Consider the following 25,766-nt stretch of genomic DNA (forward strand, 5'->3'; position numbering starts at 1 on the left):
TTTTTCCTATTTCCTCTCCTCATTCGTCTGATCCATCTCCATCCTCAGTCAGCCTGTACTGTATGTACTCATAACAATACGCCGTCGGAACCTCTCTTCCTCGGCAACCCAGCTCAGGAACCTTTTAGCTCCCCGGGTTTCTCTGTTAATTTAAATGATCCTATTACAAAAACAGCGCAGGAAAAAATTACGGAGTACGGGGTTGGCGTTTGACATTGTTATTATTTCCATCTTGTCATATCTTACACGTCACTTTCGCCATAATACTCCCAATCCGTCCTCCCTCCCCCATCCCCCGGCTCCAAATCTGAGAAGGGGATATTTCTTACGGGAGTGCCTTTTTTACTCTTACACGGCCCTCCGTATACGTACAGGATACTCCTTGGGGGCATGTCTCTGCATGCGTAGGATCGCACATTGTCCGGCTGACATCTGGACGGGCACAGCCGCGCTCTCGCAATGGCTGAAAATAAATCTCCCGTCTGCAGAACAGCGGCCACCACTCACGCATCCGCTGGGCTTACCTTGGTGTGGCGGCGAGTGGCAGAGAAGCCCAGATATCATTAGTGATGCGTCACATCACACAGAGAGGGCTCCCAACCACATAATTACGCGGGCTTTTTCTTCTTAAATCTCCAATACTGTACTGTGGTATTAGCCCAGAACAGGCAACGGTCGTCGACCTGACGCGCAAAAGGTGAAGGGGAGAAAAAACCACCCCTGCACAAGTCCGGAGATGCTCGTGGGCGCTGCCTTTTGCATTTTGCCGGCCAGCGGAGTCTTGACATCATGACCGCCGGGATCCCTTCCCCCAACACTTGGCTAGATTATCCGTCATTTCATCGACCTCGATCCCACATTCTAGGCTCCAGATGCATACTGCAGCCTAAAAGACTGAGCCCTTCAATTTCGCTGCCCTTCTGGCTTCGCAAGCAGCCCACCAGCCCAAAAAGCTAATCGACCCCCCTCCCGAATTCGTAGGGGCAAAACCCCTCAATCCGGGGGTTCAGCAACACCACCACAGGGATGGGTAGCTTGGGGACCTTCCGACGCTATTTACAGAATGTGGCCTGTTGAGGGTGCCAGCCTGGGAAATCGAAGACCTGGAATGGTCAGCAGAGAGGCCCTTTGCCCGTTCCTCTAGAACCACTCCTCGACCCCCAAATCTTAGTCTTCCCCCCTCGCAGCAGGAAATCGGCCCATCTGATCCATCTACGATCAGTCACACGGAGCGTAAATCTCACGCCGAAGGGCTGGACGTAGGGCGTCTGCCAGTTGCATCCAGCCAAAGTCTGTCGGTATGTGTGCGCGAAGCGAGTACGGCGTATGTACATGTATTGACAACGGCCGATCTCCCAGATCAGACGATCGGTCGGCTACGCTCCACCTTCTTCTGCCATTTCCTTCTCGTTGATTTTGCTTTTGCTCTAGGCGTGCGGACGTTATCCTCTTTCTCGCCATCGCCATCGCCATCGCCATCGCCATCGCCATAGCACTGTAGCCTGTGGTCTGAGTAACGTCGGTGAGTACATCTGATATAAGCCAAGAAATCTCACACGGGGGTTACAGCGTCCCAGAATCGGGAATCGTCCTTTGACCAAAACGTCGACTTACCCGGCCGTTGCCGAAGGGGCGTGCCAGTATCAAGACTCCAAGGAGATGCGATACCCCTTTGTTTTTTCGAGCTTCGCCCTTCTTGGCGTGATATTCTCCCAGCAATTTGCACTAGCGTGGCATGGGCATGGTGGCTGGGAAAAGCTTCCAACCCCCCGCCGCATCTGATTGTGCTAGTATCGTGGCCAGATCTCAAGTCCATCATTTGTCATCCTTCAGAGAACTTCAAGTCAGAGCTGCCCACTGGCGCGGGCGTCTAGCTGTCATGAAAGAGGGTCTTGTGCAAGCGAGCTAGAGCTTCTCCTTGCAGTCGCGGCTAGTGTCGCCTTACTGTAGCATTAGCTGGAATTTTGTTCATGCATCTGGCCCGGCAACAAGGTGAGAAGAGAAAGACACGATGCGGATTTGCAAGTCGGTGTGAGTTCACTCCTTTCTTTTTTTCTTCGCGGATTCTTTTCCTGCTGACTCAAGATACTCGTAGCGGTCACCTAGTGTAAGACCAGTCTCTAATCAAGTTAGCTTCGAGATCTGCTCTGCTAGGAGACAACATCTTGCTCGGCTTTTAGAATTCTGACATGTCTTGCCGTGGTGAAACGCTCATCCTACAGGTTAGGTGCTAGACAATAAACCTCGACGGGATCTTCGAGTCATGATGACGCACGGCAAGGCATCCAACCTTCCTATCGAAACCTGGAAGCTTATTGTTCTTTTGATACGAGCAAGATGCACTGTACATCGTAATCAAAGCTGGCAGAGTATGGACCTGGGAAGATTGGCCATGCCTCCAGACTCCAGATCGAACGACCAAATCCTTCGTCAGAAGTTGCCACAGCTGCACGGTCCCTCGCGCCCTCTAATCAAGAGAGTCAGCTACTCAACTCAGAAAGGGCAACATATCCCAATAGACCTCTGCAATAGGCAGGAGGAGATGCGTCATATACTAATAATGGACTGAGAATACCGCGGATACTACCCATGCCCATCTTCAGCTGCCACGCCCATATCGAAGCAGGCATGTCATGAGAGTTAGATGGGAAGCAGTGGTGTCATCCGACGCCAATATACAAACTCTCGATCACCATACCCAGTATTACCCGTAAGCCCAAATGGACATGGCTGAAGTGCAAGTATTCCACATATCGCCCTGCTGCGAGAACGACCACATATCACTACCCCCTTCATGCATTGCCATTATGGAAAGTGGTAGCGCCGAGGTCATCCAAGATGCTGCCACAATCAAGCTCCATACTCCCCAGCCAACATGCCTGAGCGTTTGGGACAGTTACAAATGGATCTGAAGAAAGGAGGTGTGGAGGAATGGCATGCTGGATATGGAGGTGAGCCGGCCGTACTTTGGACTGCGTAATTGTCCCCATGCATGAAAATATCCCGAAAGCCCGAGAATTGCATTTGCCGACCAGCAAAAAGTTAGTCAGGCAGCGTACAGACTTTCAGATGATAGCCCACATATTCGTATACGCATGCTGTTCGGTAAGATGCCCCAACCAACACGCCATGCTCTCCTCACCCCGTACATGTGGTAGGATCTGTCTCTTCTTCGGCGGAGGCTTCCAGCTTTGGAAATGGTCCATCTTTCGGATCAAGCTTGTGTGGCGTGCTAGTGAAGGGCAAATTGCCTGCCACACCACATCGACATCCAGATCATACTACTCCGTACAGGTAGCAGTGTTACTTTAATGATTGCCACGGAGCAAATTGCTATACGGGTGCTTCTAGCGATTTGATAAAATTACAACCAAGATTTAATCATGGTGTGAAGAGGTGGAGCTCTCAACTCCCTTTATGCAGGCAAGCTGTCTTCTGGGGGGTTTCGGGTGAAGGGCTCGATGGATTTGCAGATGGCCTTGCAGATGACCTTTAAATTGACTTGTTGATGCCGATTTTGCAGCCCGGATAGGTCGCCATCGTGCTCAAGGGGCAAGAATGGAGAAAGAGACATGCTCGCTTAGGCAGGAAACGTGCCGAATACGGAATATCCAGAGAGATGATCCCTAGCAATGTCCTGCGCATCAAGTACGGAGTACGAGGTGCTGTTATTATTTTCAGCGGATCCTCGCTTGCTACTGAACGGCCTGGCAGCTCGACAACTCGACAGCCCCGATCTCAACGTCTCGCAGCGCCGTGGCGGGCCATGTTAGTGTTGGACCCCGGTGTCGCACCTTTCCCCCCTTCTCTTTTCTTTCTCGGCCGACAAGTGACCAAATTCCATCGGGGCAAAGGCCGCCGAGCCCAGCCAGCACAAAGAGAGCCGCCAGGGCAGAGAAGGAGGCGAAGGATCACCATAAGAGCAACAACATCAAAAACTCATCACATTAAATGTGATTGTGCGCAAGACGTGCATGTACGAGGGCGAAGGCACAGAGTAGCGGCCCATCATGGCTTGTACACAGACTAATGCATGCTAATTTCGTTGACTCGTAAACGGGCTTGCGATGGAGAAGGTTCGTGTCGGGCGCAGTGGTTTGGCGTGTGTGCGTGTGATCGAAAGAAAAAAAAAAAAAGCGACGTAAAAGTGGCTCTCGAGTGGGACGCCGTTTGATCGATCCATCAAGAACAGAGAATCGGCGCTATTGAACGATACCGCTGCTTTAGTCAAAAGTGGACTGTTTTGTGCTTGGCGCCTTGCGCGCTCGGAACTGCAAGAATATTCGATCCTCCCAGCCTAGAAGCTAGAAGCACACGCCACGTGCGATTCCGACACCTGTGGGGTGTTCCATTGGCCCATGAATGGCTTTATCCGGCCAGGCAAGGGTCCCTGCTCAGCCAAAAGCAAATTTCTTGTTGATGCTGTCTGCGCCGAGCTGAGGAGCCCCTTGTGAAAGGGCAAGGCGCTCTTGTTCCAGACCGAGCCAATATATCCAACCCCGCTTTGCCCGTCTTATGACGACGAAAACTGGCTTGCCGTGTGTTGCGAGGTACTGGGTAATAGTAGTAGTTGCGTTGACTAGAGACGGGTACGCAAGCCTTGGCCGAGCCGTGATGTCCTGAAACCTCGGCGTACGCCATTGCTTTTGATTGACCCAAGCAAGCATTTGGGCAAACGCCATGCAGTCATGCATGTTGGTTGGTCTTAGTGTAACTGCTCACAGTTGAATATAGTTATAAGGATGCAACAGAGCAGGCCTCATGTTTGCCCATCTCTCTTGGTTTTTTTGCGTGGTGTTTCCAGCTGTAACGCGGCAGCCAGATGGCTTGTTATCTGAAGGGGAAAATAAATTAGAGAAGCAAGCGACTTAAGCATCCTGAGGGCTGATTGTCGTCGAGTCTTCTGAAAGCGACGAATGCTGCCGCTTGTACTCGATGGACGTATCCTAGATCTTTTTTTGAGGACCATCTGCGCAGCAACCGATACGAACCAGATTGATATCGTTGTTATATGGCGTTTAGAGCTTTGAAACTTGCCAAAAGTGATTCTGGTTCATTCCGTAGGGCTGGAAAAGCATTGAACATCTGCCGAATAGAGCCTGTGTGGTGCAAACAGACGGCTATTCTTATCGCATCCCCTCTTCAATTACCGCTGTCTGTTCGAGAGGTAACGCACAAGCAAGTTTGTGATTCAGTTGGCTGCACCAACCACAAAGGTTCAGCCATGCTTGAATATATTAAAATTTCCGAGTTCCGCAAGTCGGTCGATTTGGCGGCACAAGGACCGGAGGCTGTGGTGAGGTGTGCCAACCTGAGCACGCTTGTGTGGCCTGCACGTTCTGGACTCGCCGGGGTAAATGCACTGGACAGATATTGCATCCAACCATAGTCAAATGGACAAATGAAGCGTGAAGGATTTAGTGACTCATTTTGTGGCTGGCCAATTCCGCGTCTTGATTGTTATGTGGCGCGCGCGCAAACAGTGTACCAGTATGGGTGCAGATAACGCTTCTGCATCTCTTCAGCCAGTTATTCAAGATGTAAAGAAAAGCGGCTAGGATCGAGTGGTCGAAGAGCAGTTGCTGGGGCGAGATCGAAGCTAGTGCTTCATTGTGGATGCCATCCTGCGTCTACCCCCATGCCTTTTCGAGGTCTTGGGTAGTAGCAGTGGCGGTATTAGCAGTACCGTCTGATCCTGCAGTGCAGAAACACTCTTGTTCAAGGAAATGCATGCAGCGGGTTATATCACGCCCTCATAGACTGAAGCCGGCGTGAGTGAATGAACAAACAAACCAGGGGATACTCTGCCGTCCCCTCGTGCATCTGAGAATATGCTCTTAGTGGCCCTCACCGAACTCCTCTGCAACCTGGGCACACCTTGTGGAAATGATGCGACAAGCTGCTGGGAATGGGCTGGAATTCTGAGATTTGAGGCTGGTCAAACAATAGTGGTAGCATCAGTAACATAGAAAAGGAGGGAAGGGGTAAGCAACCTGGCAATCAATGATCGCTTCTTCGCGCCCACTCCGATTCCCCTGAGACTTGACTAGTTGTAGCCAAGCGAGCAGGACAAATGGAGCATGATGTGCTTCTGATTTGATCAAGGAGAGTTGCAGGCGACAATGCACGGCAGAAGAGACTGTATAATGAGTGCAAACCAGTAAGAATTGCTGCAGACTTCGGGTCATAACACTTGATTGGAGCGTGTGTTGAGCATCTGTCATTTAGACTTTCAAGGTGGTCGTCGCACGCATATACGCATATGTATCCTGTAGGTTGCACAAGACGGCTGATCAATATGCACATGTGCTACGAGCAAGCCAACACAAGGTTGATAAGTTGGAGAGGATGAATGGGTTGCGAGAGTAACACGGTCCACCAAGTGGCCATGCTTCAAGATGTTGAGGTAATGTGTTGATATTGTTGACAATCGCACCCCACGATGATAGAGATGGAGCGCGATCGATGTGTTGAGGCTATCCAATGGCTAGCTGATCGATCAGCATGGCCTGAGCGCTGTCGATATTCAGAGTCAGCTGGGCAAAATACATATCGGTGCCACTAAGTGTATTTCGTCCAGCCAGGTTCATGTCCTAAGCGGTATGTGTAAATGCCTCTGGCGGACGATTCATGGTAACGTCGTAAAGTAAAGCCCAATCGCATATCCCTGTTGAATGCTCATTTCCACATCTCTCAGCTTGCCGCTGGGCTGTCACCCCTTGGTGTGATCAGATAGGATAGTGCAGGTAGCGCTCGGAGAGGAGGTCCGAAGGGAAAGCAAGACCAAAAAGTCACTCTTCTAAATCCAGTAAAGCAGCCTGCAGCCAAGGAAGCTGTAGCGCGTCGCCATCTGTCACGAATGGGTTGATGAGCATTGCGATGTGGGTTGCCTTTCCAGTGACGAGGGACTCTACTCTGAACACCAGAAGAGAACCAACCAGGAGCGGACAAGGCTCGCCTGACCTGGCGTGATCAAGATCCACATTAAAGAGGCATCTGATCTAGGCTAGTTAGTATCTCAGCGAGATTGGGTCGACGGGCCATCTCGCCATCTTACAAGGCCGCGATTGCAACGGGGTGCCACCCGCACGCAGCTATCGTAGCGCCGTCGCTGCTTGGGTGTCGGTAAGGGGCTTCGAGACTTTGGAGCAGCTAGTAAGTGGCTGCCACTGAGCGATTCCGTACAGAGTAGATTTTCGTAGGCTAGTTCGAGTCGTAATCGTCGGCGTAGTAATACCTAGTCCTGCCAAGACATGTTAGGAGTCTATAGGATGTCTAGAATGACTCTTCAGGTATGTCATTAGAGTTAGAGGCTGCCGAAGGAAGAGGGTTTATTCTGTCAACTGATGGGGCGGTGGTTGGACACTCGTCGCCCTGGTAAAACAACCAACGTTCTACGGAGTAGTTTGCCATGAGGCAGGTCTTGTCATACCCTCGTACTTCGTATCTGTGCACTGGGTTAAGTCAAGCACGATAATTATCTCCGTCACAACCCTGGGGCAACAGCCGAAGCCTCAGCAGACCGCTGACCGAGATGCCCTTTCGATACTTCTAGGTCTTGAGGGCTCGCTCGTCCAGCTGCGGCCGTCGCTAAGCTCAGGGTGACGGCCCACCAATTGTAGATGCACTGAAGAGCCGGTAGCCAAAGACCCCAGCCGAGGGGGCCAGATTTACCGCTCTGGATGCTACTCCGTCCATGGCGCCAAGGTTCCTGGTAGGCGAATGCCACTAACAACACTGGTTGAAGGAAAACGCGGTTGCTGAGAGCGGCACACCAGAAGGGGGGCGAAAATCAGAATAAAATAACAGACAGTGCACCGAGTACGGAGCGGACAGTCCAACGTCGCATCGTCCTGGAAAAGTTCTTTTCTAGACCATCTAGTCTCTGTACCAAGACTGATCTGGTACAGTCCTATGACGAATTGCCAAGCCGTTGGAATGAAATTGCTTTGACGGAGGACGGAGAAGTTGTATGCGAGAGAGCTGCATTGCTGTTGAGCTGCGGCGCGAGGAGGCCCGATTCTGGGGACTGTATACTCGTAAATCTGGCATCTCCCCTGTCCCAAAGTGAGCAGAAGTGCATCAGCGGTCATGGCTGCAGCAGGATGACGAGCAACTCGACGACGGTTCTGGCTTATTTGAGATGCAGTTGGCCCCTTCAGACCTGCTGCAGAGGGAGTGGCGAATGCGAGGACTACTACCAATGGTCAGCTGTGCTCCTGCATGAAGATGTAATGCACGATCCTCCCCGTCAGCTCTTTGGTCTGTCGAGATCTCGCAACTCTTGGGCGATTGGATTCCACACAGCCCTCCCATTTGATTTTATCTCGACTGCTGGAATTTGCAACGATTCGACGGGGCTTTGCTGGTGCCTAAGCCTAAGCAGAGCGGCAGTGGTGGTTTAGCACGTCCAGTGAAGCTGACGATGCCGACAGCCCAGCGTCATCCCGTGGCGAGGGTCTCGACCCTTTCGGGCTTGTGATCGCAGATGTGATCGTACCGATGAGGCAGGCACATCAAATCTTACCCGTGCCGTACGATATGGAGCAGCAAGGTACCAAGAGCCAAGGTAATACCGCCTTAGTTGAACTCCGTACTGGGTAGCCGTAGTAAGCTGCTACCTGTACAGTGCTGGGAACAGCACAAATACCCTGTGGGTGCTAGCACGATGACTACGGCCATTAAGAACCCGGCCGTATCGAGTCCAGGGCTTGTCACCATCATGGTGGATCGACAAGTGCCTAACGCGAGCTCATGCACGCTTACCGTCCCTTTCCTCTCCTGGGAGAGAAGAGGCGGAGTGAGAAAAGAGAGAGAACGATAGCAGTCAACTCACCTAGCAGACAGACGGTCACTATAAAGCGACGCTCCCCTGGTTGAACCGCCGTGCAGATGAAGGCATCGTCAGGCATTCTATTGTGCAAAGGAAGAGTACCGTGTGTCTCCCGTAGACACACGTGGCGCCATGTGTCTGCGGTGAGGCCGTGCATGAAAGGCTGCTGAATGGGGATGGGCAAGTGCGCTCCCCAGACTGGCTTAGGCTAGAGCCGTTGGCTCCTTCCCCGTTATTGTACCCTTCCAAAATCTCTGCTGATCTCGTCCTTGAAGCGGGCCAAAACCCCTGGTGTCTCTTTCCGTTTTTCTCCCGCTTTTTTATCTAATACCAAGGTCTACCTCTGTGTGCGTACTGTACTCCTAGGCTTTCGTAGTCCATGCCCGCACCAACCCTGTCTTGCAGCTCTGTTGGCAGGTACCAGGTACCGCGGCTGTAAGTAGCGCTCCGTAAGGTAATCGCCGCCGTGGCCATAAGACTTCGTACGGTAGGTAGTAGGCAGTTGACAATATTTCCCATGATTCATCCTCTCATCTCATCTCCTTGGTGCTCCATCTTTGTTATGCATCATCTCTCTCCGCGCTGCTAGTACGGGTACGGGAAGTGTCCAGGCCATCGTCATCTAGATGCGAGACGCGAGCACTTTGCCGCTGCAGTTGCAGCGTGCTGGTAAGATGAAGATGAAGATGGAGAAGAAGACGATGGCGATTGAAATACAGGTACGTAAGTAAATGGAAACGCCCGACTCGACTCCATCAGCTGGGCTGTCAGTGTCAGTCGACTTTTTCTCAGCTCCGCAGCGCCTAGGCAAATAAGCAGCATTCTTCGCCGCGCGAACACTCCATATCGTGGCGTCAACCAGGGAAAGGCGCAAATCGAGATCAAAACGGAGCACACCCTACCGACCTGTACATGTACGCGCATGCTGCGACCGCTGGCCGGCGACCAAGCTCCGTATCGTACATGCTAGTGGTACTCGTACGCACACGCCTCTCTGCGCAGAAACATGGCTTTCATCCATCTCAGCCGCCCCTGTCACTGCTTCAGCATTCCAGCAGGCAGAGGAGTGGAGGAGTGCCGCTAAGGGCAAGGGGAGGGGGTCCCACTGCGTCGTCGTTTTCCATCCATGGGTCTCCAACCTCACTCCCTCCCGCCCTTTTCCCATCATCTTCACCCCTCCCGGTGCTAGACGGCAAGGTTCGAATTTCGAAATCTTAGGCTCACACCACGCCCAGAACCACGTTATGGCCGCCCGCCCAAACTCGCTAGCTCGGACGCAAAGGCAAGTGCAATCCAGTACCGCGGATTTGCTGGGCAGGGTCCCACCCGCACTCATCTCAATCTCTTGTTCTTTTGGGGCCGGGCCAAGGGCCTCGTTAGGGCAGCCTCCCATCTTAACAAGTCTGACTTCGGACCCCTGCCCATTGGCCAAGCCGCTCGAGGTGTACGGAGCAGACTCCGTACTGGCCAGGCTTTGGGGTGAGCCATCACCCAACTTTGGACGCCACCACGAGTTTAGATCTCTTTTCCTGGGACCCCGGTCATGCTTTGGGAGACGACAGGGCTTGGCCAACTCGGCGACAGGCCTTTATTAGCATCACCATTTATAGCCTTGTCCTCGCTTCCCTCTCTGCCCTTTTCTCTATTTAAATTCCAACTTATCTCTGCTGGTCTGGCCCCCCACGTCTGGGCCCGGTCTGCTTACAAGTATACCACCTACCTGTATCTGTACATACATATGCGTGTCTGCTGCGATCATCCTTGGCCCCGTTTGCAAGTCGTCAGCCCAGCCGTCACTCCACCGCACACGCCGAACTCGACCCAGCGCTTTGTGCCCCTAGCATTCGTGCTAAGTCAGATGTATCGACGACCCTGAGCGCCAGATCTTTTACTTGCCACACGCGCTATGGAAGCGGGTGACGTTGGAACCCGACAGAGGTGCGTTCTTACTCGTGCATTCCTCCATGCCTAGCTGCTCCATCGTACGCCCCCCCTCTAAATCGGCGGAATTATTAACTCACATCGTCCCCCTCTCCCCAGCACCGGTCTTTCTTCTACTCCTACGCGACTTGAACATCAACTTGCAACATCTCCCCATTCTCACCAACAACACCGAGAAGCCGTCGACCGACGGTATCTGGACCAGCCTACCATGGCAGCAGCCTCAGTTCTCGCCCCTAACGCCCACTACCCACCTCAGCCATATCCTTCCAACTACTCTCACCCACCCTCATCCGGGCCAAGTGTTGCCAACATGATCTCCTCGGAGCCTCGACGACCCTCTCCCGACAATGAGTCCTCGACTCGCCAGTCACTACCATCGATTTCAGAAGTCATTTCTGGTGCACGGCCTGGACAGTACCCTCCGCCTGCGCATCCTCTGCAGCCTGGCTCAAGCCTGCCCTCACCATTTGCTCCGTCTGCTCGACAGTACCCCGAAGCCGACAAGCACTCATCTCAGCCTCTGCACTCTGTTGCCTTTCCTCCCCGACAGGAAAGCCACAATGCATACTCAGATTCACCGAGGCCGCCCTTTAGCACTGGCCGACCCGGTCTCCCTCCCGTTTCTGATCGCCGGCCTACTCCCCCGACGAAGCATGATGGTCACCCCCTTCCTCACCACCTAGCTGAACCGCCAAAACCATCTGATCACCGCTCACTGAATGGAGTCTACTCCCAACCACCGCCCCCGCCGACTTCCGTCCCGTATCAGCCGGCACAGCTTCCACCTGGGCAACAGCCGCTCCCTCCTTATCAGGTATCACCTCGAGGTCATGCGGCTTCGCATCTGCCCGGGCAATACGATTCTCGGCCGGCGCCTACACATGCTGAAGAGGCCGAGTATGCTGCCAGGGCTCGATACGATAACGGGACCTCGCGATCGTTTGAGAGCTGGAGCTACCAGGAAGCTTTGAGCCGGGTAAGTGACAATGTGAAACTGACATAAAAGAGTATGCGCTAAATGAGTATATAGATTGGAACCTGCTCGCGAACCATTTTCAACTTCGCAGAGGCCTACGGCCGAATTGCCCAAGAGCAGCACGGATCTCAACCAATTCCCGAGCGTCTTCCGACTGAGCGAGAAGTGAGCGACATGCTCTCCAACGTCGAGTACCTCAAGCGTTCTCTCGAGCAATGCAGAGAGGTAATTGTAGCCTCACTACAGAGCGAGAGGGCTCGCGAAGGTGCCAAACCACCAAAAGGCCCTTATGAGGAAGACCAAGACGTCCCCATGTATGGAGACTCCATTAAGCCACCATATGGCATGACAGAAGTCAAAAAGCGACGAGGCGTAAGCTTACAGCCAATTTTGTATACATGAGCCCCGCTAATAGAGTAACAGCGTGCTGCCCCTCCTGGACGATGTCACAGCTGCAATCGCATCGACACTCCAGAATGGAGACGGGGTCCTGATGGTGCCAGGACTTTGTGCAATGCCTGTGGTCTCCATTACGCCAAGCTTGAGCGCAAACGCCAGCTAGAAGCAAGATCACTACGTCCCAAGCCTGAGGAGAGAAGCTAGAGCGTGGCCAACCTGAGCCTTATCACCCTACTTTACACTTTTCAAACTCCCTAGTCCTTTGCATGATGTTTATTGATTTTTCTGGGCACGGAGCTTAACGGGCGCGGAGCATATTGATGACGCAAAGAAATATTCAACATTTCTTTTTCACTGAAAGGAAGAAAAAAAAAAACTTGCAGAACACAATACCCATTTTTCTAGCCGAGGGCCTGCACTGATGGTTTTTACTGTACATGTGTCTTTGATTGCGGGGATTTCTATTCTTTTCTTTGTTTTATTTTTATTTCATTGGATTTGGGCGGCAAATCATCATGGCATTGCAGGCGTTCAATATATATACATATACTTCAGGGTCTGGGCAACATTCACCTTTAATGATGAGAATTTGCCATGGGAACGACGATGCCAAGCTACTTTGGGATTTTAGATAAAATAGTTTTATTATTGCCTGCCCTGGCAGAGGCAGAATGAAGAAGAAAATTCGCAACACTATCGCTCAATCTTGGTGCCAATGGTGATGGATGCAGTGAACCCTGTGGGAGCACAAGATGCCTGGTTTGTTCCTTTTTCTTTCTTCCGATTGTAGGCGCGCATGCATGAGAATGTCCGTGCGCGTGATGCATTCAAATCGTCGCTTCAAGTTCTGTGCAAGCGAGTTTTTTTCTTTGCTTTTCTTTGCTGCCTCTTTTTTTCCTTTTTTTCGTTGCTCCCTCAAATTGGTGCGTCATAGACTAGAGCTAAGCTGTTGAGGTAATATGGCGCTGATTGGCTCATCTGACTTTTACTAATAGGATCGGGAGGGATGAGATCTTGGGGTGAGGGAGATCAAGTGACGCTGTGTTTCGGGTAGAAGAGGGTGAGATTAAGTTGTAGCACTCCGTTCAATTTAGGGTCGATACCGCGGCTAGTGCTGATGGGCGAGGCTGGTTATGTGCTGTGCACTTCCTTTTTCGTGAGAAGTACGTAAGCTAAGGGAAGAGAGAAGAAGTGCATTTCTTGCTTTCTTTTCTTTTTGACTTGTACCGCTGTCTTTTGATCTTTTGGGTTTATTTTTATTTTTATCACTTTCCTTCTAATGGGGGGCGGTCTGCGCAATGGCTGGGGCAAACGTGCTTCTAGCGCCGTGTTCTTTTTTTGTCCTTTTTTCAGGTTGCTTTTTCTGCTCCGTACGGCGGGTAGAGAGAGATGCGTGTGTTGAACCAACACCCCCTTTCTGTATGGCGTGACCTGCTCCACGGCTTGCTGTTATGCGGAGATTTATGTATGTTCCCTTGTTTTCTTGTTTTCTTGGCTTTTTTTCTCTTCTTTTTTCTTTTTTTTTTGCTTTAGGCGAGCGTTCTGGAAATCAGTTATCAAGCATGGCCGTTTTACGTTGCGGCGAGACAACTAGCTTACATCTACGGTATGGAGTGCCTATAAAAGAGAAAACAACCGTTAACCCAAGAAAGATGAACGGGATCAATCAATAGTAGCGAGGCTTACATGCACTCTCCCCCCTCGCTTGCATGAATTGTCACAAAATCCTTCAACCGCTTGCTCTCATGCAGGTGATAGTTCTCTACGGCCATGTGCGGGTTTTGAATTAAGAGAGAGCCCGGGCCATACTGTTGGTTCTAACAAGAGCCCACGGACGGGCTGAGAACTGACGGCGGACGGATCGGCAGACCGGGTAGCTGCAGCGACGGATATGCATGGCCTTACGGAATTGGAAGATGGATGATGGACAAGGAGAGGGGGGACAAGAGGGCAGAGGCCTATCATCACCATCGAGCTGCTGTTAGTAGCGGGCGGGCGCGCGCAGAAAGCAGAGAGAGAGGGAGAGATGCTTGGTGTTGCATGTGTCTCCCCCTCTTTCTCTTGGGTTGCTGACGACTCCTGGATTTTTCTCTTGTCATTGGCGTTTTGATTGGAAGCCGTGGCATCCCTGCCCACGGGATCGTTTGTTGATTCGACTTACACCACATCATCTCATCTCGATCAAGACCCGTCTAGAACGCACCCAACACAAGGCCCGAGCTGGGTCAACCAGTGCTACTGCGTGCCAGCAGTCGGTCATTTGTCAGGGCCGTGCCGTGGCCTCGGACTGTCCGAAGCGAAGAGTTGTTGGCGGTGATTTCTTCTTCTTGCCATGTGCGCCGCGTATGCTTGGTACCAAGTCCGGGTTTCGAAAAAGGACAGAAGCCAACGACTACTATAGGTACTAAGGTGTCCTTCATGCACAAGTTTACTAGAGCACAGAGCAGGGACTGCCACTTTGCTGGCAAGATTCCTCCCACTACGCACGAAGCCACGACATGGGCCATTCTAGTGAGACATGATACAAGGAGACGATGGAAACCGCTCAGCAGCTTTTGGTAGTAGGAAGCACTGTGGACGCTACTCACTCGTACGATTTACTCTGGCGCCAATCCCCATGCGTTGGCATTTGCTCACAGCCGCGTTGGAGGCGAAAGACTGGTCACATTTACTGGTCACATCTCATCAAGAGAAAAGCCACGGGCCGGGAGGTGGCTCCGGCAAACATGCAAGGGAGAGATGGGCGAGATAGGCCATGGATTATGGATGGGGAGGAGGGGGTAGTGGCCAGTGAGCTGGAAGCAGCCGAGATGGAGGAAACAAGACGACGGTTGCTCCATACGCCGCCGCACGGAGTGCATTGCATGAAACAGGGACAAGAAACCCAAAGAACCAACGAGTTTGAACCTTGCCCCTTACCCGTTCGTTCTCTGGCAACGGCTTGGTTTTTCTGCGAAAAGTCGTACGAGGCTGGAGAGGGGGGCGCGGAAAGATCGGACAGGCGGGGAGCCTGCTGGACTTCATCGGACACAAGACGCGGAATCTTGAACTCTTGTGTTGCTTTCTGGGTTGCTTTGTGATACGCCTTTGCTCGTGCTCTGTGCTCTGTGCTCTTGTGCTCGTGCGTTTGGCTTCCACAAGGCTTATTGAACAAGAACGTGTCACGGCTCACCACTTACTTCTAAACAGGGAGTGACGCTGGACTGAGGCGTTGTTGTGGCACGACGGCCGTGGGACCATGGGCCATGAGCAGGGGGGGCAAGGGCATACATAGAGTTGGATATAGATGAGCTGTATGTGAGGATGAGACTTTTGGGTATGGGCCATTGTACGGTTTGTGATACAGCTGCAATGGATAGGAGAGGGTTGAGTCAGTCAGCTCGGTTGGGGCATCTCGTCACGATTCAAGTCTACAACACAGTATTCTGTACTATATCACGAACCTACAAGGGAGCCGTTAGCTGAAAAAGAAAACCACGGCAGTTCGTAGAGGCTTTCTCGGTAGCACTTGGTGCATTATCCATACTTCGAGGCTAGCTGCCGTGGTTTAAAAAAGCCCGTTGAGCGGCAAGGGGGCAAAAAAAAAAAAAAAAAAGAAGCTGCCGGGCTGTGGCGTCAACCCGGGGCGTAGACCTTCGGAAGCACAGAAACATGGCAATGCCACGAGCTATTCCCTGCCTCATAATTTGTTTTTCTTTTCTTTTTCTTGTGTGTGTACGCGTACTGGGGGGTCTTGTTTTCTCATTCTCGCAGGAAAAGAAAAGAAAAAAGCAATTCCGTTTCTGGTATGCAGTGCGCGAAGTAGCTTCGCACCCGGTGTGGTTTTGGCAAACCGAGCACAACACGGATATCCCTGTCCAGGTGGCTTTTTGTGGCGCGCCGGAATAGCTGGGCTGGGGCTTGCCGTTCTGCTTCTTGTTCTTGTTCTCTCCCTTTTGGAGGGGGTGGAGCGTTTGGGAGATTGATGGATTGGCGAGCTGAGATATATTTAATTTTGGGTTGTTGCTCATATATATCTGCGTGGTTTATAAGGATGTCGTTGCCGAGGGGGTGATGTGTAATTCGAGACGATGAGGATGAAAGCCGTGAACGACGTACTGTAAGCCTTCTATGTGTACTTGCATCGTACCAAAGTCGTTAAATAACACCATTCGGAGTAAAGCGAGTAAACAATTGAAGCACCAAGATGCGTGTCCGTCCAGAAGCAGACAAAGAGCATGCATTGTCATGCCTACACCCGAAGCTGTGCTGTACTGGATTCTTGCCTCGTCGGCAAATAATCCAGCCAACAAGGCCCCCCTGTCCCTGGTCTCGATCGCCGTCCATGGCTAACAAACACCCTGCAGCGATCATGGGTGTCCACTCCAGACACAGCCTTGCTCTTCGTCTCGTCTCATACTGCACCGTTTGCATGCTCATCACATCACATCCTAAGGAGCGCGGCAGATGCTGCTCGGCTCGCTTTGGATATATTGCGAGTCCCCTACGTGGCAGCCATCCTCCTTTGTGACTTGGGTGATAGTAGTTGGTGTCGTACTGCCATGGGCCAAGCAAGCCATTCAACAAAGGGCCTCTTACAACATTGGCCAGGCTGCTGACCGAGAATCGGGCACATCCATGCCATCGCAGGCTGCCGTTGGTTTTCGTAGCGACGGCGGTTGCATCGCGCCCGTTACGCAGAGACTAGCTCGCTGCAAAGACGACCAAGAGCCCAGCTTGATCTCAGTCAATCTTGATCTCATTTCCCGTCAAATCCCGGGGAGAGCGCCCGCTGCCCAGCGCTTGGGGTTACCTTTGGGCATCATGGCATATGCAGCCGCTAGAAAGGCTGTATCACCTGTGCTGTGCTGTGCGTTGCATGAATGTAATGTATACAATTTAATATACATGTGCATACGATACCGGGCAAGTAAGCTATAAGCACATATGCACGGGTGCGCGTGTGTATCATGTGAATGGCCGTTTGATGGCTTCCAAGCCTCATGCTGCGCAACCCCAACGGGGGGCGTGAGCACATGTGACGAGCCGAGCTCAGCGGCAGCAAGGGCCGAAAGCTGAGGGCCAATGTTTGATTATCCCTCTCTTGGCTCTCGTGAGAAGCCGGAGAGGGAATCTCGAGCCGTTTCCACCTGGATACGACTGTATCTGCCGGTAGAGCACGATTCATACCAGACCCTGATCGACCAAGTATGAGTAGACCAGGCACTTGGGAGCTTTACTTGGTGCACACCCTTCGCTTTTCAATCGTACGAGTATGTGCTTTAGGAATCATTCCGTACCAGATCATTTTACGATGAGATACCTAATCCACTGCTTCGCCTCTCGGCCCCGTCGACTACGGCACTCGTATATTACATTGTGCAGTAGTTTGCTGGGCATATCCAGTACAGGCTAATATGATTCAAATGTTGATGGGTAAAATACTCCCATTCAGGTACCTACAGTAGCTTAATTTGTCCAGATCAAAGTCCATGTACCTGTACTTTCATGTCAAGTGACAAGGTTAAGACGGGGAAGGAACCGCTGGGTGTCGATCCAAGCTCAGCTGCCCTCCTCGCTCGGGACAGACCGCACATCTCATCCTTGACCTTGTCACCTCCCCTTGGATATTATTCCTGGTACAAAAAGCATCGAGACTTCAACGGTCAAGCCACCGCTGGGATACTGCAGCCAATGATTGCTATTGACGGTTACTGGGTACCGACTCCTTCTCATCATTCATGTGAGCCCGCAGCCAGCCACGCGGGTCCAGAGTCTCAGCCATGGCCTCTGCTCAGCTTGGCGGCCTCTTCCATCTTCCGATCGGTGTACGAGCAAGAGCAACAGTGAAAGTGATTCGGAAGAAAGCAACGCTGCCATCCATGGACAAACGCCATCCTGACAGCAGAGCAGAGCGACTTGGCGCCCCGGCTGCGGCTGCCACTGACACGCGCCGCCTCGTGTAATCGACGACGTCTCGTATAAACGGCCGGTCAGCGGATAGACGCAGAAGACGAGCGGAGCTGGCTTGGCCACGCAGTGTCGTTTGTACTCGTACAACCCAGAACGTGCTGTTTGTTGTGCCTTTCTTTGTCTGCTCTGCGGCCCTGTCTGCTTTGTTGTGCAATAATGCTTTCAAGTACGCGTACAACTTCTACTCCAGTACGGGTCCGATGCGAGGGGGGCTACCCTTGATTAGCATCCGATTCCACTCGACAGGAATTCGGGATTACACACCAGACTGAAACCTTTCCACACGCAAGCACTACGCCATAAGTGGGTGGGCGTTTCCCGGAAGGGGTGGCATCACTGAATCACTTTTACTTTCACGCCGTTGCGAAGGGGGCTCCGATCCATGGGGTCCAAGGGAGTTTGAGCACATGGGAAGTGAGATCGACTCAGATTATGACAGGGGATTCGGACTTTGGTTGAATAGAAAGGGGGTTCCCAGAGGCCCGTTGCGTTGCCGCGCAAAAAGAAAACGTTGTCACAACCTCGCTCACTTGTCACGAGAGTCCTTGGCCGTCAGGCATCGAGTGATGTACAGAGAATGGAGTACATCTATCCAACCAAGGATCCCTGGGGGGACCATCCTATATCTGGGGCAGGCGAATGCGTTGGGAAAAGCTAGCCCGCATTAATGAAATGGAACACCACTTCGCCGACGATTCCTCCAGCCATGCAGGTTCGGCGAGATAAGCTACTGGCTCGACTGGGCATCGCCGAAACAAGATGGGACTCGATGAGCGCGCCAACACCTTCAGCCGCACAGTGGGCCAACGGGATCTGCCCGGAGACAAACCCAAGGTGCATATTTAGATGCGACTACACACTAACACGTACCCTACTTGCACAAGTGTGCGAGATACGAGTATACTTGTTACTTATACATGCCCCTGGAGATGCAATCAGGTGCCATGGCAAAGTATCGCTGGTGTTACTGCTATGTTTAGCATCTCTTCCCGTCTCCATCTTCATTCCTTTGCTTCTTCCCTTTGACAGCGAGGCCGGCACGTGGCCACCGTCGCATCCCCTCTGTCGGTGACGTCGACTGGGGATTGCGGCTGAAGCAACCCAAGACATGGGCCCGAGCCATCGAGGCCAGCCGGACAATTTTCTCCGCTCGGGCATCATTTCCAGAGGTAAGGGAGATGAAGTGGCAGATGGTCGGCGTCCAGCTCCAGCTCCAGCTCCAGCTCCAGCTCCAACCATACGGACGGTGACTCTATGCGTTTTTGAGTGAGGCGGCCGGTAAGGAGACCTTGCCCACCGCATTTGATTGTTTGATACAGACACACCTCCATGATAGGTACACGTCGCACGCCCTTTTTGTCCCAGCGACCTGTGTCCTGCCCCAATGGATGACCGCAGATCGCCCCTAATTTTGCGAGGCCAGATCAGATCAGATCAGAAGGGCACTCTTTGTTGCCGCGAGATCTCTCCCGGCGGCAAAGTTCTCACGCCCCCCTTCGGGCTCCTGATCCTGCCTTTGCAAGTTTGTGAATTGTCAAGACACAATATTCAGTGGTTTGGCCCTGTCAAACAGTCCACTGGTGGTTCCCTGCGGCCAGCTTCAAACATACGATCTTTTGGGTTTGATTTCTTCACTTGGCTTTTGGCTCTTACTCTCGTGTTTGCGGTTCCCTCCCCACTGGCTGGTTATTGTGCTCCACCTGTGACATTCTGTGGAGTGACGGATGAGACATGCTCCATGGATCGCATCTCAGCCGAGCTTCATCTAGCAGTCATCACGCACACACACGCCCACTTAGTTCCTGGGCTAATACGATCGGTGGCATCTGGTGCTTTCCATCGCTACGGTGTCCTGGAATCGTCCGAGCCGACAAACTAGTGCTTTTCTGCATGCCTATAGTGCAGCCCGCCTCTGCCAAAAACGCGCAAGTATGGTCCACAGCTGAGGAAGCAAACGGAGCTTTTGGCTTCCACAGCGGCACGAGTGCAGGCGTTCGTACGCATGGTTCCGTTAAAAATCATAGCGGTATCCTGCGTACGTCGTCCTTCTAACAGTCTAGAATTTTCAGGCGAGTCGATTGTTACGCCCCCTCCCCCCTTTTCATAATCCATATTACTGGGCAAGCCGCGATAGTGTACTTAGGTAAGTCAACATATGAAAATACAATACTGAGTATTCACCATATTGAATAAGAATAGTGTGCTTCAAATATTAATATGGGTTTTAGCATTAATCCGAGACAAGTGCTTCGTATGTTGGGCAATAATAGTGTCGTTTTCTGTCCCATCCCATCCATGTCTCTGTTTTTACCAAGACATCACTGACAGCTTGGCAATGAAGCCTGGCTGGCGCTACCGCCAAAAACGTAACATTGTCTCTCTTTCTTCCCAGCTCAGAGGAATGTTCCCAAAGAGGAAATGGGGGAAAAGACGGGATGTATCAGGACTCACATGTTTGTAATATCGTGTGTCCAATGCCACGCGCTCCCAATAGAGGGTAAGACACCAAAGAGAGACGTCCGATACCCCTGACTGACACCTTTTGTTCTTTCTTCTCCACCAACAAGGTTCTATTATCGTAGCATCATCTGACACATCTCCGAATCAAGGAAAGGAAAACTCCCAGAGCGGGAAACACACCCGAGACAAGGCATTTTGGGAAAGGGGTCCTCTTCGGAATGCTCTTGACCGACAAATCGGTTTCCCCTCCGAAACATGGGCCGGAGAGACCACCTGACGGGGTTCATTCCAGCCTTTGTTTGACAGCAAATAAACCGAGTCAGTATGGACGGCGACGTCGCTTCCAGTGTTTGTCACAAGGGGGGGCCAGAATGAGATGCCAATGGCCCAATCTTGTTGTCGGACACCGTTCGGCTGCCTTGTCGGAGCCGAGTGTCTTGATATGAACGGTCCGCCCACTTTCGCATTCACCATTAAGGATATTGAGACATGCGTTAAACAAACACTACGCTGCTACTCTATAATTTCGACTAGTCTCTCTTTGACCGCGCTACCATTGCGGTGGGAGATGCAATCCTTGTCCATCCATCTTCCTTGACACCCACACCAGCTAGATGGAAACTGGGGCTATATACACTACGAACACAGCAATTACTACTTTGGTAGACAGAACAATGTTGTGACTGCTTCAAGAAGGATCTCTAGGCGGATGAACGTCTGGAATGTGTGTCGATACAAAGAGATCTGATGTCAGCTTTGGTAGGAGAATCCCTGAAACTAGGGAGTAGATCTCGCGGCTCATGTGTGTGTATGTCTCTCTATTGGACCAAAGCTTCGGGCGCCAAAAAGAAAAGTGAGACAGCATCGAGATGGAAACGGGTGTCGACGTAGCAGAGTTGGGTGGATTGGTGGATTCTTACATGCCGCTTTTACGCAGCTGTGAGACATTACCGTTGGAGTGTTCAGTTGGAGAGTATACGAGCACTGGGTTGTCAAGTATAGGGCGTTCACTACTGCCTTTACGAAGTTGTTTGCTAGGGATATGATGTGATATGATATGATATGCAAGTATAGGTTAAGTATGTGTGATTTGGGGGATGGTGTCGCCAAGATAGAGAATACTGAGTGCGAAGAAGAGAAGGAAATGAGGCAAGCCTGTAATAGTATCAGTATAGAGACAATGTTGCAATGATTTCTTGACCATTTCTTCTCTGCAGCCTGTATTGTGTTAAAATTTATCGCATTAATTGGTATATCCAAGAAAAGCCTGCTCTTTTCAACACAGATACAAGGAAACGGGTTCTATTACAAGCATATCTAACCTAAAGGTCATCATTATTCGCGGGCCCACTCAGTCTATAAGATAATACGGCATGTATATCGAGGTTGAAGCTTGTAGCAGGTACAAAAGCAATCCAAATATATATGAATGTTCCACTCTGTATCCTATGATTACTGCAGAGAAGCTATTCATTCTGAATAGCAACTGATATATCTTCCTGGCTAGTGGTGAAATTTCGTCGACAGTCTGGAATCCTATGGGCTGGTCAAACTGCAACATCCTCTTCAAGTTATCATCGCATGAATGGAATCTAATAGATGGCATATATGAGCTCACGAATCGCGGCGTTCTAAGAGAAATCTGGCATCTTCTATACATGGTTGAAGACATGACAGTTTATAAAACATACAACACACACATGTTTATATAATTGACTAGTCTCTGGATAGTCCCTCAACAATTTAAATGCTTCTAATCGCATTTTAGGGTAGTTTATGACATCTTATCTCATCATCATAGTTTCGAATGCCGGAATCCTTGGCTGCTCTTCCTTCCCTTGCGCTTTGTAGGTTCGAAGAAAGAGAGTGCTCATCAAGTCCGCCAAACAAATGCAATCCCGTAGGCAGCCAGATATATGACATCTCCGTAACTAGTCTCCCACTTGTACAAAAATAAAAAAGAAGTCATATGACGATAACTTGATGAATAATCTCTGTCATTTACGTTGAGATAGAATAAGAAATAATTATATGCTTGGTATCCCATGGATTAAATCGCCAGATGACCTGCTCTCAGCAGGGCAATATCCAAACCAAACTCCGTGCTTTCATGTCATATTATGCTCCGACTTCAGCTGTTGTTCCGTCTATCCATTCGCTCTTTCGTTTCCGCGACCCAAGTCCGGCCTCGGGTGCATTCTCAGCCTGCCCGCTCACTGCCCGCCCAGTGCTTCTGAATTTGCCCAGGAATTTGGAAAATCCGGGAATGTCCAATCCAGCAAAGCCTCTGCCCTCGCTTTCCCGCTCGCCAATAGCCACGACAGATCCAATGAGGTCATGGGTAATGGTATCATCAACGACGCTATCATGCTTATAGTTGGGATGGGCGTCGATAAAGTTGCGGATCCATCGCGCGGCAGTATCGAGCTCGCCGCTTGCTCGCTTGCTAATGAGAGAGAGATATGTTGCAAGCTCACATCGGGTTTGCACATCCACGTTGACGCTATCAAGGTAGCTTTCGACGATGGGAATCAATCCTGGGAAGTCCCCGTCGACAGAACCGTTGATAATCTCGTTAATCGTCATCTCTTCGTACTCTTCCTCTACAGGAAGGCTTCCAGGTGAGCCGGGTCGACTGGGCATCGCGGAGCCTGGCCGACTATCATCTCCAAAGGCAGTATTCGCGCGTGATGGTCGAGGTGGGAATGGATTCTTGCGGAAATAGAACTTGTCTTTGAGAACAGCATCTATGCTGTGAGCACGCTCCATGTTTTCATCCACCTTCTTGATGGGGATATAAAAGTTGAGGTCAAATGAGAGGATAGCCCTCGTAACCAGAACCATGAAGACAGAGAAGGCTGCGTTTTCAAAATCAGTAACCTGAATCTCCATCGACCGGAACTCGACTCTCCATCCAATGTTGTTGTCAGCTGGCGGAGGCTTGAACCGCATGTGCTGCCAGTTAGTCGACTGGATGTTTTCGAAGTGGTCAGTCTTTGTCAAGTCAAGCTCTTGGAGGTCTTCCTCAAAGATGACAATGGGGTCTCGAATGAAGAGATGAGCAAAATGGGTGGCCAGACGATCATCCATGCCTCCTTCAATCAACTTGGCCTTGATCTCAGGATCAATGACCAGATCGGGATCCAAGTACTCTGGTCGGAGTCGAGGATTTGTCGAGATGTACGTTGAATTGGAGGCATATCGGGACTTGGGGATCCTCCAGCGATCATTTTTCAGGGGCTGTACAAGTTTACGAGTCAGTATTACGGATATGTATCTCTGAGAGAGACATCATGTGCTTCTTTCTGATAAGGGGGGGAGGGATCCTGGCTTACCTTTTCACCAAGCTCCTCTGGTGTTCTGCAATCGACTGCACGACTGATCTGATTCCACCGCACATCAGTGCCTGCCAAGAAGCCTTTATACACAGGTGTTGCTGCAGTCAAAGCCAGCATGATGGGGCCTAGAGGGCTCAACTGATCGTACAGCTCCCGACCTTCGACAATGTTCTTGGCCTGGAAAGTTATTTGAAGACAGCAGCTTCCCATTCCAAAAGCCATTGCGTCCATGTGGATGAAGTTGTCTGGGGCGGCTCCATTGCGTACATCATCGTCTTCGGGCCAGTTGTGTAGGTCATAGTTGACGGTGGGGTCCTTCCAGGGGTTTGGAGTGTTCTTGTCATGGAAAATGGGGACATTGACTTGCACTTTGCGAGTCCTTCGGGAGCGAATATTAGCGGCCAGCGTCGGGAAGCGGATATGGGGATTGGCGATTTCGTCGGGCACAAACTGTGACCGCAGCTTGGGTCCGGAGGGAGGGTAAAACGGGTAAGTGAATTGGCCCGGAACTCCGATCTGGGGAAAAGTCGTCAGAGTAATGGGGTACTCGGTGGAAAGCATATGCTCCTTGGCAATCTTTCGCCGGAGCTTCATATCAGGCTCAACGCCGAGTAGCTCCTTTAAACCAATACCCCACGGCTTTCCTGGCGTGGCCTCAAGCATGAAGCGGCCAAACTCTGGGTGGAAGACAGGAAGTGTTACTTTGGAGGGTTTGCTACAGGATTTGAGTCAGATTATGACGAAAGGCGTTGAAAAGGACTGATAGCCTTACCTTTGCTTCCCGGTAGGCTTTGAGGCAGGCAGCTCGTCTTGAAGGGCAGGTACACAGCCCGCCTCTGCAAGCTCTTTATCGGCTGCAAGGGCCGTGAGAATTTCAGCTTGTCTAAGGGACAGAAGCACCTTTGGCTCATCCTCTGCGTACGTCACAACGAGATACTCGACCTAAAGTCTTGTTAGTAACCCATTGGAGAGCGGCGTACTGCCAGATTGAACCGAGGGCGTGTAACCTCATCTCCCCATAGCAAGGCATCACGTTCTTTGCCCTTGGCCTTGTTCCAGATCTCAAGTAGTTGCTGCAGTAATGTCAGAGCCTGTACTAAACTAGAGAGTAAGGGGAGTGAAGCCAACCAACCTTGATGCCCCATTCTCTCACTTGGTTTGCGCGCAGCTTGGCCTCTGGCCACTCTAGTGCCGTTCCAAGGGCTCTATTCAACCGAGACTCATTAGCCAATCAGTAGTTGCAATACAATTTGGAGCACAACATACAGGAGACCCATGGTTCAACAATTGGGTGGGATGGCAAGAGCCGAGTGCGGGATGCTCTGAAGCTGCAAAGGGCAATTCAACTAGAATAAGAGATTGCCTTAGATGCCACTAGTGACGGCGGGGACAGCAGTGATTCCAAAGATGCCGCGAAAATAAAGAGGAAGAAGAATTCGATGAGGGAGACAATTTTCCTTCTCCTCGGGAAGTTCCGACTACTCGGTAAACGACGAGCTTTTGAAGTCGTCGTCGCACCAACCCGGCTGAATTATTAAGCGTCACTGAGCCACGGGGAGCGGTAAGCAGGACGGCAGCTATGACCAAGCCCGGACCCGGTAAAGAAAAGATCAATCCAACAGACGATGGCGATGCCGGGGTTGATGTACTTAAGCAGCCCAGAGAAAAAAAAATCTCGAACTTGTTAGAGACGGTCGCCCCCACTCCGGGAGAAAGAAGGGCGCCAAAAGCCACGCCGGGACGGGGGGGTAAGACAGGCGAAAAAGGCAGCAAAAAGCTGAGATAGATCTAATCTGGAATCACAAGTGGCTAGACTATTGGAGATCTGGGGGAAAGATGAATAATGGAAATGAGTTGGATCACG

General features: G+C 51.3%; 2 protein-coding genes across 2 annotated transcripts; one reads left to right on the forward strand and one right to left on the reverse strand.

Annotated features, from left to right (window-relative positions):
- Positions 1 to 10,985: 10,985 nt before the first annotated feature.
- Positions 10,986 to 12,356, forward strand: T069G_05288 (GATA zinc finger domain-containing protein; the record flags this gene model as incomplete). Its single annotated transcript, XM_056172498.1, has 4 exons — positions 10,986 to 11,385; positions 11,461 to 11,753; positions 11,808 to 12,125; positions 12,177 to 12,356. The coding sequence occupies 4 exons, from the start codon at positions 10,986 to 10,988 to the stop codon at positions 12,354 to 12,356; spliced, it is 1,191 nt and encodes a 396-aa protein (XP_056029356.1).
- Positions 12,357 to 22,682: 10,326 nt separating this feature from the next.
- Positions 22,683 to 25,179, reverse strand: T069G_05289 (glutamate-cysteine ligase domain-containing protein; the record flags this gene model as incomplete). The annotated part of the gene is made up of 6 exons (XM_056172499.1): positions 22,683 to 23,804; positions 23,900 to 24,617; positions 24,675 to 24,844; positions 24,910 to 24,975; positions 25,035 to 25,107; positions 25,169 to 25,179. The coding sequence occupies 6 exons, from the start codon at positions 25,177 to 25,179 to the stop codon at positions 22,683 to 22,685; spliced, it is 2,160 nt and encodes a 719-aa protein (XP_056029357.1).
- Positions 25,180 to 25,766: the final 587 nt, after the last annotated feature.

The sequence above is a fragment of the Trichoderma breve genome, chromosome 3 (assembly GCF_028502605.1).
Source record: "Trichoderma breve strain T069 chromosome 3, whole genome shotgun sequence".
Lineage (NCBI taxonomy): Eukaryota > Fungi > Ascomycota > Sordariomycetes > Hypocreales > Hypocreaceae > Trichoderma > Trichoderma breve.